This window comes from Lolium perenne, chromosome 6 (assembly GCF_019359855.2).
Source record: "Lolium perenne isolate Kyuss_39 chromosome 6, Kyuss_2.0, whole genome shotgun sequence".
In the NCBI taxonomy this organism is placed as follows: domain Eukaryota; kingdom Viridiplantae; phylum Streptophyta; class Magnoliopsida; order Poales; family Poaceae; genus Lolium; species Lolium perenne.
Genome location: NC_067249.2, coordinates 226,720,777 through 226,733,826, shown reverse-complemented (window position 1 = coordinate 226,733,826; position 13,050 = coordinate 226,720,777). Strand labels below are relative to the sequence as shown.

Genomic DNA, 13,050 nt, shown 5'->3' with positions numbered 1-13,050 from the left:
AGGCACATGATCGGCTATTGTTGAACTTTCTTTTCTTTGAAACGGAGACGTGGTCATAGCCTCTGCATCGATTGATGCATGCGTTTTTTAATTTCTTATTTTATGATTCATTTCATATAAAATATTAAATTTGTCTTAACCTAGATCACACGGTTGATACACAACAATCTGAGAAGAAGGAAATCATGAATTGTTGGGGAGTGGTGTTTTGGCTCATGGAAGCATATGCTTTCTTCATCTTAGGCATGTTTCAAAATGTTAAAAAGTTTGAAACAAAAAATTCACATGTGCACGCAACGCGTCTACAAAGTCGTTTCATGTCGATTTATCGTGTGACGTGTGCAGTGGCGGAGCGGATGTAGCACCGTCCCAGCAACTGCACCACAGCTAGTATGGCTTATGTTTGAAGGCTACAAACATGGAATGCCTATGTAACTAGCACCACTAAGCTAGTATTAGCACCACACTTGAGATGTTTCTGGATCCACGCCTGGACGTGTGTAAAAAAAGAAATCGGTGCTAAAAATAAAGATTTTCACAAGATATTTTTTTCTCTTTTTCGCATAGACTACAAATAATATCGATTTTTTGCGAAACTTAACAAACACGCATATATTATGAAAATGTATATGTAGAATTTTTTTGTTAATTTTTTGATACTTTAAAGTATATTTTTTTGGTAGAGGGATCACATGCAACCCGGAAGCTAGATTGAATTTCTGGAATTGTTGAGCTCTGTGACTTTCAGTTTGCATAAACGACGACGACTCTTCAAAATCGGCACATGTTGTTTCCTCCACAAAACGAACAGCACCGCCCGGTTGTTGACACCGACCAAGCAGAGGCCGTCGACCCTAGACGTAGATAGATCCTACCAGCCGGCCACCGTCGTGCTACTCTCGTGCCTACGATAGAAGAGTGGGCGAGGACTCCCGTAGGATAACAGTGGACGGTGACTGATCATCTGGCATTCGTCGTTTCCACTCCCATCTTCCTCACGAAATAAAATCGGAACCATGTGCTGCCAAAACCCAAATCAACATCACACGTACGCTCGATCAGCCGTCGCGCAACCGCAAAGTGCTTCGCGATCTCCATGAAGCTCTTGTCAAGAGATACTCGTAAGATCTTTGGTAGACTTTGGCCGTACCTTCGTCGCTCATGTGATGCATGCAGCTAATATACCTGTGTCGATGAACTGCGGCATGGCATGGGCTTTTATCATGGGCAAGCTGTTTGTCTCGTACAAATGATTGTTTCCATCAGGCCAGATGTGTTAAGGGAAAGATAGCGAATTGCCCTGTGGAAATATCGTGGACGAGAGAGGGGAAGTTGGTTTCCATCCACAGCTTTTTAGTCGAGCGAGAAAAGCCAGCACTTACTTTGCAAATCTCTTAGATATCACTGTATTTTACAACAAGTCAAAAGAGATATTGCCGTTGCAGTCAGGGTTGCAAGCGGGATCCCGCGAAAGCCCTCATTTTGTTATTATTTCTAATTCAGATTGTATGGGTGCATTTTAAAGCAGAAATGATAAAATGGACTAGAAGCGGGAGTTTCGCGAGATCTCTTGCAACCCTTGTTGCAATAGGCTCATTTTATTGCAATGAGATTGAGTTCGTTTGAAAACGCTGCAATTTAAAGCATCATGTTAGGATATTGCCGTTGATTTTAGTTTCTTCTAATAAAGGGATAATTTATCTTCTCGCCACAATTTTGTCAGCCGCCGTATAAGCATGTTGCCTCGAATTTCCCTCGTACGGATAGTATAACACATGGAGGTGTTGGATGTTACGGTAGTCTATTGCATCCAAGATAAAATTGTAGGGTTAGCCGGTTAAGTAGAAAACATAATCAATTTTATTTTTGGAGTACTCCATGGCTTTGCCGTTGTCACAGCGAAATATTTTCCGTGTTGATATGTCATTATAACGAAACGTACTCTCTTGCAAAAAAGCTTTGTTGCAAGTTGCAACGGATATCATATACTTCCCAGTTGATTTTTTTTTTTTTTTTGGCAAAAAGGCTCTTTGCAACAGATATTTTCTACTTTCCAGTTGATTTTCTGGCTTTGAGTTGAGAAAAATAAAATTAGTCTCTCATGTCAATTAATTTGGACCGGATGGAGTAATATAATGGATAAGGGTCTCATTTCACGTTGACAAGCAGAAAGGTGCTTTGTGTTTATGTAGTGTTGAGATTACAACCAAGCAAAAAGGATGATTTGTGACATGCCGAGAATATATTAACGGTTGACACTGCTAAGTAAACCTAAAAAGGTCTATGAACAGAATGATTCTGGCAACACTGTTCCCTACTTCCCAGTTGGGTTCCCAGCTTTGAGTTGGGCAAAAAGCTGAGAGAACAATGGATAAGGGTCTCATGTCACACTGACGAGAAAAGGTGGCTTGTGTCTGTGCAGTGTTGAGATTACATCCAAGGCTGACTTGTAAGATACTAAGGATTAGATTAATAGTTGACACTGCCAACTACTAAGAAAGCATAAAAAGGTACATGAACAGAATCATTACGGCTTCCTACTCTGTAGTCGTTGAGTGGAAAAGTTGGAGAATTTTGGATAAGAGTCTCATTGGCTCATTGCACAAGGACAACGGTGGTTCGTGTTTATCCAGCCCCAAGGTTACATCATGGCTGACTTTGTAAGATATTTAAGGATATATGGATATTCCATACTACTCCCTCAGTTCACTAATACTCCCTCCGTTCCTATTTAATCGACGCGGGAGAGAGAAGGCTAATCAACAAATAACGTATTGATAGAAGTCAATTAAATCTGGACAGAGGTAGTATAAGATTGTTTAGATATTTCAAAATAAACTAAATACAAACCAAAATGAGTGAATCTACACATTAAAAATAGACCAGATACAGGCTAAAGTGAGTGAAACTATAAAATGGCTAAAACATCTTATAAAACAGAACGGATGGAGTACAAACAAAGCGAGTAATGACTATTGAGCTAGCAACAACTGATCAATGTCTCAACAAAGTTAAAGAAAATCATAGAGACATGCATAGGTTAGTATACCGTGTATCAATTATCTCAAGCTTGAATCTTTCCAAATCAAAGAATTAATAGTTGTGCTTTGCACCAATTTCAGAAGCTCAAGGGTGAAAAGTTAAAATCAGGACATTAGTCAAGAACTGCTAGGTCATAACAGCCAAGAATCCAATGATAACCAGCGACTCATCACGGAAGGCAGTGATCAAAGATAACAGTACATTTTACCATGTCAAGAGTAAAACCATTACCTTCTCTTGTGAAAAGGGCAGCTATACCCATTCGGAGCTTTAAGAAGTATAAAAGGCGAATGACCATCAGACATTTGATGCCATGCAGCTCTACATGGAACAAGGACCAAGGACCACTCTGAAATCAAATCATTAGTTGGGCATATCCTTATCATGCAAATACATACAGGCTATGGCATTTATTGCTATAGTAGTAGCAGCAGCGGAGCAATCATACTCAAAGTAATATGATCATGGCAACGGAATAGTGACGAGGACAGACAACAAAGGAAGGAGACCATAACAAATTGATGCTGATTGAATTTCAGTTCCTCCAATATCTTCTTGATAATAACAGCAGAAAGTGCGACCAATAAAAAGGGATAATGGTCTACATTGATCTACAGATACAACTTGTGGAAACTAAAAAAATGGAAAGGGAAAATTTATCTAGCTGAGATATTCTAAACGTAGGGCAAAAAGTTGATGGAACATTCAGTCTTCCAACATAGTTACATATGCCAATGACATTCCTTCGCCCGAGCAGATAAATTAAACAATAGGTGACAAAACATTAATGGCTGGAGGCTTGAGGGCAAAAGGAACCACCTAAAATCTGCCGCCGAATTGGAGTCAGCATGCAGCTAGTTCCCGTGCAATCAGTTCCTACAACTCTCAACTATAGTACAACAAAGACATCAGTCGGGTGCTGCCGAAGAAAATAACTCAGATTACCATTGGGCATCAGGTACTCACTAGATGGGCTGCTCATCAAGATACATCAAACAAAAGAACCTCCTCTCTAGCTCTGACATAACTGAGGGTCTGCTCAACTGAATGATAATGTGTGCATATTTCCCACTGCATTTCTAAAATCATCCGCAGGGAGCTTCCTCTCTAGCTCTGACATAATTGATCAGGAATACAGCAGAAACAATCAAGAATACATAACATGTCCGTACAACAAACTTCTTCAATAGCAGTACTACAAGATGTTGACAAATTCAGGAGCATCAGTTCTTGGTCCTGCAAGTGATCGATACAAGTACAACTTATCAACGGTATCCACCTCCCCTTCATCATCAGGATGGTCCTTCATTACTTCAACCACTAAATTAGGCATTTGCTGAGCTACATCACCACACCCTTTCACTGTTAGCCTGCATGAGTTCATCCAAAAGAACCTCATGTTGTAAAAATAGTTCATGCCAGAGAGCAATCCCTTGTCACCAAAAGGGCTATCCCTGACCTCAAGCTTCTGCAACTTGGTGCATCCCTCAAACACATGTTGAAGAGACATGTCACTGTTCCCAGCAAAGGCAACAGACAGAGTCTTTATTAGTTTCCCGTATTTCCCGATGTATGCAAACGCCTTATCCGTGAGCAGGCCAGAGACTGAAAGTCTAGTGAGCTTCTTGCAGTTCTTCACAATTGCCCCAAAACCCTCATCCATGGGCTCCCCGGTAACCCGGTCAGGGCGGTGCCTGCCCATAATACAGAGGCGGAACACCACAAGGTCAGGGCAGTTCTCGGACATGGCAATTACTGCTACATTTGTCATGCGCTGGCAAAAGTAGAGAATTGATTCGAGCTTCCGGCAGCCCTCTGAGATTGCCTGGAGACCAACATCTGAGACTGAACCCTCAGAATCCTCAGTGGCATCCAAAGGAAAAACCCGCAGCTCGCGGAGATCTGAGCATGTTTCAGCAACAGCTCGAAGTCCTTCATCACCCACCGTGTCAAGAACCTAGAATAAGAAATTTGAACACCAATGCCAAACGTCAAAGTAGATAAATGGAGACGTCCATCAATGCGATGACAAGAAATTCACAAAAATGCTTACCCAGAAAATGCGAAGATTGACGCAGTGGTTAATAACTGGTATGAGCTCTTCAGAAGTTAGGCTCGCAAAGCTAAAATTGAGGGAAGTGAGATTGGCACAGACTGGGTAGATTGCCGGGAGGTATTCTGCATTGACATCCAAGAAACCTGACAAACAAACAAGCGATTTGGCTGCTGCTGCGAAAGAGGTGGCAAGGTCAGAGACAGACGAAGCACCACTGGAGCCTGGCTCAGAGCGGAATGAACCAGTGCCGAGGTGCGTGAGATGGGGTGCCCTTGCCATAAGACGACGCAGCTGCTCTATGGACACATGGTCGTTCACACGCAGCCGACGCAGAGCTGGTGACCGCGCAACAAGCGCCTCCAGGGCCTCGAAGTTGAACGGGACACTGACACAATCAAATACAAGTGACTCCAGCGACGTGTTGCACTCTGGGAACTTGGAGATCCAATCCACTACCTCGGTCTCCTCATGGAAATAATCTTCGGTCAGATCCAGTACTCGAAGATGCCTAAAAAATGAACATGCGGATCCATGATGAGATTGATACCAGGCTCCAGGTCACGGTAAAAAGTTGATCATAAACCAAACAGCATGAACGCTGCCTAGAAAAATTCCAAGGGCAGCAAGATTCGAGTGTGACAATACCAAGTGTCAGGAACTGGGCAGATCTCCCTGTAGGGCGGGATGATGAGAACCCAATACGGCCATAATAAAAGCGGTGTAGCCAAGATCAGATTCTGATCCATGGCAGAGCCGGGCCAATAGAAATGGAAAGCATAAAGGGAGTTGGCGTGCACATTAAATAAAGCGGCGATTGCAGGATGCAGAGCTAAGAACTGAGCAAATGCGCCAATGGTAGTAAGATACCCTGTCAGGTGTTTCATCAGACACAGAAAAAGAAGAAGTTTGAAGGGAAACCGTACCGGCACCCCTCGGCGATGACGGCGAGGCCGCGGGTGGTGAACCCGTCGCAGCAGACCAGGGAGAGCTCCCTGAAGAGCGGGAATGACTTTGGGATGAGCGCGAGCTCGTCGTCGGAGACGGTCATCCGCTTGAGGCAGATGCGCTGGAGGCGCGGGTATGCGGGGCCGAGCGCCTCGACCCAGGGGGAGACGCGCGCGCCCCAGCCGTTGGGCACGAGGCTGAAGTCCGCGAAGCGGGGCTTGCCCTTGAGCAGGACGGCGCGCACGCCGGCGAAGCGCTGCACGGCGCGGGCCGGGGAGACGGCGTAGCAGTTGCCGATGAAGAGGTCGCGGCGCGTCTGCGCCTCGGCGGCGTACCAGGAGCGGCAGACGAGCGAGGCGGCGTTGCGGTCGCGCGGCGCCGTGAGGAACTCGAGCACGCTCTCCAGCACGTTCTCCAGCACCTGGTCCGGCGGCGCCCACCTGGCGCCGTTGTTGCCGCCGTTGGCGCCCCTCAGATCCGGCGCCCAGGTGTCGACGCCCGCCCCGGCGCCGGAGCCGTCGTCGTCCTCCGACATGTGGGACGGCGGGGAGTCGGAGTCGTCCGCCGCATCGCGCATGCCAGGGGAGGCTAGGGTTGGGATCGGAGCGGAGGAGGAGGAGGAGGAAGGGGGAGTGCTCATGTGGGAGACTGGAGGTAAAAGGATTAAATAATGATTGGATCTGAGAAGCGAGCGAGCGAGCGAGGTACTGGTACTGCTACTGCTACTGGTAGTGGGACTGACCCAAGCAAAGCTTCGACCTTTTTATTCCCCCCTCTCTCCTCGCTTCGTTTGGAAATGGATGGAGAGCGATGCATCCGACACCAACCAACAGTGCCCGGAGACGACCCACAAAGGAACACGACGACGATAATAAGCATGAATTTACACACAGAAATAATGGCGGCACGCAGGGGCGATTCTACACGGCAGGTTTCCTCGGCGCTATTTTTTTTTAAAAAAAATACATTTTTTACCAATTTCTGAAATGATATGTAATTTTGAGAATATATGAAAATAATATGCCCTCAGATTCGGGCCACACCGAAACCGAGGAACACTACAATGAAACAGATAAGGCCCTTTCCCTGGCCCATCAGTTCATTGACAACCCTATTGGCCACGCCGAAGTCGAATGTACCTCGTTCAGCCACATCGGCAACGATTGCTCATGTCGGATACGGTCACGCTGATAGGACGCTTCGAGGTCTCGCATTTCCACGGCAAGAGCGGTGAGGCGCCGATACATATCTTCAACGGACTCTCCTTCATGCATCACAAACCCATCTGCGATGGTGTTGACCTCGTCGAACTTCAAGTCATGAATGCTTGCATTTTCCGACAAAGAGTGAATCAAGCTCGTACCAACTCCCAAGCATCCTTGGCGCTCTTGCATGTGTGGATGTGTGACCAGTCCTTGGGAGTAACCACCAAGTGTATAATGTGCAGAGCAGTGGCATTGAGTTGGTCGTCCACCAGCTCCCTCCTTGTGAGATTTTCCGGCTTGTATGGCTTGAAATCTTCCTTTATAATGCTCCATGGTTTGGTGGAAGAGCTGCATATATGAGATTGCATCAAAATTTGCTAATTTGCAAAACTTGAGGAATCTTGTGCGCGTGGTGGTCTTTGTGAGACAATGTGGGGCATAGGAATAGGAGGATTTGGTGTATAGCTACTTGGTGGGGGCACCGCATGGCTATCCTCAGAATCCTTCTTCTCCTCTTTAGAACATTCCTCCCCTTTAGTCGAAGTGCCGGAGTCTCCCACTTTTTCCTCCACGTTAGGGTTTCCCTTTTCGGGAATAAACTTAATGAGTGGTATTTCAGCGGAAGCCTTTGAGGGAGAGACCTCATCACTAGGAATATGGTTTTCTTTTGGACCAAGGAACCCCGCCATCAAAGCTTGCATTTGCGACATGATGGATGACCCCAATTTCTTGAGGTCATCCAAAGTAGACGGAATGCTAGCCGTAGGCGGCAGAGCAACTTGCTACACCAGGGAGAACGATCACACCGGTGAAGCCCGATTCAAGAGCCGAGGCTCTAATGCCTATTGAAAGGGCAACGTGAGCGTCTAGAGGGGGTGAATAGGCGCTATAGAAGGTTTTAGGTTTTTCAAATTTTATGCGGAAGCGGTGAAGTAAAGGTGACAACTTTGAAAGGAAAGGTGATCCTATATGATGCGATGAAAACAAGGAAATAGAAAAAAACAAGTAAAAGAGTGAAGAGAAGAGGTAGCGGTACAACCGGGTAGCGAGCGGAGACGAGGCGCTATATGTTTACCATAGTTCTTTCCCAAGGGAAGTACGTCTACGTTGAGGAGGTGTGGCACCACAAATGTGCTAACAGCCACAAAGGCGTAACCTTATTTCTCATGAGCACACCACAAAGGCGTACTCACCTCTTGAAAGGATCGTATGCCGCACCTAGAGGGGGGGTGAATAGGTGCTAACCAATTTTTAGTTCTTTTTCAATTTAGGCTTGACACAAAGGTAAATTCTCTAGATATGCAACTAAGTGAATTTACCTATATGACAAGGTTACCACTAAGCAAGATATAGCTACGCAATATATATAGGAGATAGAATAGGATAGAGGTAACCGAGAGTGGAGCACGCGATGACACGGAGATGATTCCCGTAGTTCCCTTCCTTTGCAAGAAGGTACGTCTACGTTTTGAGGAGTGTGGTTGCTACGAAAGCTAAACCAACAGCCACGAAGGCTTCACTCAGATCTCCTGTGAGCAACGCCACGAAGGCCTAGCCCACTTCCACTAAGGGATTTCCTCGAGACGGAAACCGGGCCTTTACAAAGTTCTTGGGGCACACATCCACAACCGAATTAGAGGCTCCCAAATCTGTAACAACACAACAATCAACAACAATACATCAATACAAATCAACTAGGGATCCAAAGAGGAACACTAGCAAGGGGGACCCTCAAACAAATGAGGGGGAAATGTAAATCGCTTCGGTGAGGATGTAGATCGGTGTCTTCTCCTTCGAATCTCCAAAGATCAAGAGCTTTGGTTGGGGGAGGAAGGAGATCTTGCAAATCTTGTGTTCTTGAGGTGGCTCTAATGGAGGTGAAGCTTGGCAGATTTTTGGTGCAATGATTGAGCAACTTGTCCCTTTGGAGAATAGAGCTATTTATATGATTGGAGCTCTCAGATCTGACCGTTTGGACGAATTTTAGTAACACCGGAAGTTCCGGCCAGGAGGGCCGGAAGTTCCGGCTGGCACCGGAAGTACCGGCCATGTTGGTCGGAACTTCCGCCAGGAAGATTCCGCGCAGACAACCTGGTCAGAAAGAGATTGGGGCGGAACTAGGGTGGAACTTCCGGCCAAGTTCCGGAGTTTCGAGAAAACCATACTGGACATACTGAGCCACAAATTTCCGATTTCCGGAACTTGGGCGGAAGTTCCGCTGGCCGGAACTTCCGGCCAACTGCACCGGAACTTCCGGCCAGCAAAACAAAAGCTTCAACTGAGAGGTGCTCTGAGGGGGGAATCTGGGCGGAAGTTCCGCTGGCGATGGCCGGACCTTCCGGCCCTGGGCGGAAGTTCCGCCGGCAGTGGCCGGAACTTCCGCCGGAAGAGAAAAACCAGCATAGCATCCTTTTTGTCAGTCCAATTCATCAGCCAAGTATATATCTTGAAATCTTGTACCTGTCTACATCAACACACATAAAAATATAACTAGTGTTGACGTCAAACACACAAAACCCAAAAGGGCGGGAAATGTTCTTTCAATCTCCCCCTTTTTGGTGTTTGATGACAACACAAGTATTTGCAAGGAATGAATAATGTAAACAACAAGAATGTGAGAGATATATAGGAGCTCCCCCTATTTATGAGCATTAATACATAAGAAGCTCCCCCTATATCTTGCATCCGTCTTCCATGGGTTAGCAATATAATCATAGTGATAAGCATATATATAAATAGATCATGCACACATAGATAACCATAGAAGACTCACATCGGAAGTTTACCATACACAACGATAAGGTTCCATACACATAGATAAGGTTCACAAACCACATAAAAGCTAAGAACATAGTTCGACACCACAAAGATACATGAAGTCACAAGCGATAAAAATCAAAGCCAACACGAGCTTGTGACTCCCCCATGCAAATACCCAACGGAGAGCAACCTAATAAGGTCTCACTCTCCCCCTTTGGCACCAAGGCACCAAAAAGGGATGGGAGAAACTACGCGTCCCAAGGGTCGGCGTTAGCCCAGCCGGGAGGAAGATCCGATGGAGCGCCGGGGAAGGGTGGAGTGTGCGGAGGAGACTCGATCTCGAGGCCATCTGGAGGGAGAGGAACGCCATGCTGAGCGACCCACTCAGCCTCCGGAGTGATACTCTCCTCGGATCCGGGAGGAGACACGTCCACACTGAGAGCCCGCATAATGCTCTTCTGACGAAGCCGAGACTTCTTGGCCTCAACATGCTGCTGATACTAACGTTGATTGACCGCTGAGGTAAGACAAAAAATCTATCGCATGCGGCGGGCAAGCTTAGAAGCCCAACTAGGTGGCTTCTCATCCATGGGGGGAACATCTTCAATGGGCGCGTTGTGGCGCTTGACCCTAAGAACCTTCACTTCATGAGATGTGATGTTGAGAGGAATAGAGTGAAGAAGAGTAGTCTGACGAGTAGCAACCCATGTGTCTTCAATGAGCTTCATAATGTAAGGAGCAAATGAGGGAAGCTTTTTCTCCATCACACATGACCACATCTCATTGTAGATTTAGTCCATCACATCAAGCCTCTCACCGGTGCCCTTCTTAGCAAAAGAGTTTGCCATGAGATCCACTTCATATAAATGCAACTCATCAAGGTTGCCACCTTTGGGTCCAACTCTTGCCCGGAATATCCGCACTCTTGCCCGGAATACCCCAACCTTTGATATAGAGGTGTTCCAAGACTTCCTTGGTTTGAGCAAAAGAACTATCATGACACCTCCAACCATTTGCATCCACTCCCGGAGAGCGAGGGTATCCAAGAGCATCTCCAAAGCTTGCCAAGTTAGCCTCAAGGAGGGTGTCATTAGTCATCCACCGGAAAGTTCTAGCTTCATCTTGATCAAAGTGAACGGTGGCATAGAATTGATGAATCAAACCGATGTCAAAGTCCTTGTTGAGCTCCATAATGGGATAGAGCCCAAACTCACCACACATAGCATAAGCTTCTTCAAAGTATCTTGTGGCGGCCATCTTGGCGGTGTCAATGGCGTGTTGAGGGGCTACCCCCTTCTTGAACAACACATAGACCTCATAAAAGATCTCCTCCTGAGTCTTGTTGTGGAAGCGCTTATATGTAACCCTATTGTTCCGAGGGGTGAGGTAAGGGTTCATATCCCGGAGCTCCTTGTACTCAAGATACTGCATGCCCTTCACCGACACATGAACTTGCTTGCCACGAACTGCGGATGACTTTTGCCTTTGAGCAGATTGTTGACGAGACGTGAGCTTGGAAGGACGAGTACGCTCAACTTCTTCTTCTATCTCATCCACATGACCTTTGCCTCTCTTCTTGGAGCCACCTGGGATACAATCATGAGGATAGGAGAGATAAATGAGTGTATACAAGCAAGGAGGTCAAAACCAGAGCCTGCACAGGATATTGAGTAAACAGCAGAAAACTGGCCAGGCTCTGATACCAGTTCCGGTGAGAACCGGCGGAAGTTCCGCCCCGGGGCGGAAGTTCCGGTGCACAGGGCCGGAACATCCGGCTGTTCGAAGACAGCAATATTTTCTCACCAGATCAGCGGGAATGGCATTGTGAACTGCATTACCACAACATCCTATGCAAGATCTAGTAGGGAAAAGGCATCTAGAGATGTTCTACCATAGCTTAACCTAGAGTATGCCCTATAGTTCATCTAGTGAGGTCTACCCACACATAGAGAGGGAGAGGGCACAAACCGGGAGGAGCCATGATGGAGGAGGGGGAGGGGATGCCAATCCACGGAGCCGATCCGGCGAAGGTCGCCGGAGGAAGGAGATCCGGCCGGAGAGGTTGCAGCCGCCACAGGGAGAGAGAGAGCACGAACAGATCTTGGATGGGGGAAAAGAGGGGGGCAGGAACTGCCTCCCCGTTCCCGACCGGTTAAGTGGAGGAATCGTAAGGCCGGAAGTTCCGCTCATTGGAGCCGGAACTTCCGGTCCCACAGAAACCCCACCAACAGATCAGGAACAGCGGGCAGAAACTGGCAGACAGGATCCAGCCGGAATTACCGGCCGAAACGACCGGAACTTCCGGTGAAGCAGAAAAACATGCCAGAAACAGGAATTTGACAGGGAATAGGTGCAATCGGAGAGATAGAGGATATGGCTTAGATGTGATAGGCTTAGGACAGATGAACCAAACTGTAAGATGGTACATGATCACTCATTTTTGCAAAAATGCAAATGAAGGCCAAAAATGAGCGATTTCCCATAAAAACGAGGAGATGTCAATAAAATCCAATGAAGATCCAAATTACTCCAACTCTTCACAAAGAAGAGTGTGGTGGCCTAGGCCACCATATATGAGTGTTATGGCATGGCACCGCGAAGATATATCTTGGGCCCAAACCACTACTCATCATTGAAGCTCACATATCAACATATGATATAAAGAGAATGATATCTTAATGTTGGCATTATGGGGGGAGGGATAGCTCAATAATTTAAACCGCACTCCCCCTATTTCCATGCCCACATCTAAACCAAGTAAAGTTTTGAGACAAAGGTGTGTTTGCAAGATGGTCAAGCTATACTCCTTGAATCAATGATATTTAGCTCATTCCTCAAATAGCAAAACCTTGCTTCATCAAGAGGCTTCGTGAATATATCGGCAAGTTGATCTTTGGTAGGAACATAGATAAGCTCAATATCACCACGGGCAACATGATCCCTAATGAAATGATTCCGGATCTTAATATGCTTCGTTCTTGAATGTTCACCGGATTATAGGCAATCTTGATGGCACTTTCATTGTCACATAATAGAGGCACT

The 13,050-nt window shown here is 46.4% G+C and overlaps 1 protein-coding gene across 1 annotated transcript; it reads right to left on the bottom strand.

The window, feature by feature from the left end:
- Positions 1-3,553: 3,553 nt before the first annotated feature.
- LOC127305869 (transport inhibitor response 1-like protein) lies at positions 3,554-6,774 on the bottom strand. Its single transcript, XM_051336461.2, has 3 exons — positions 6,022-6,774; positions 5,096-5,606; positions 3,554-4,999 (listed from the first exon to the last, which is right to left on the bottom strand). Exons 1-3 carry the CDS (start codon positions 6,681-6,683, stop codon positions 4,238-4,240), a joined length of 1,935 nt encoding a protein of 644 aa, XP_051192421.1. The 5' UTR covers positions 6,684-6,774; the 3' UTR covers positions 3,554-4,237.
- Positions 6,775-13,050: the final 6,276 nt, after the last annotated feature.

What these genes read in the sequence shown, in the direction of transcription:
- LOC127305869 (XM_051336461.2), bottom strand. Translation starts at nt 6,683, where the DNA reads ATGAGCACTCCCCCTTCCTCCTCCTCCTCCTCCGCTCCGATCCCAACC. An exon ending in GTCATCGCCGAGGGGTGCCG is followed by an intron (nt 5,607 to 6,021) that starts GTACGGTTTCCC and finishes TTCATTTTTTAG; the next exon opens with GCATCTTCGAGTACTGGATC. An exon ending in TCAATCTTCGCATTTTCTGG is followed by an intron (nt 5,000 to 5,095) that starts GTAAGCATTTTT and finishes TTCTTATTCTAG; the next exon opens with GTTCTTGACACGGTGGGTGA.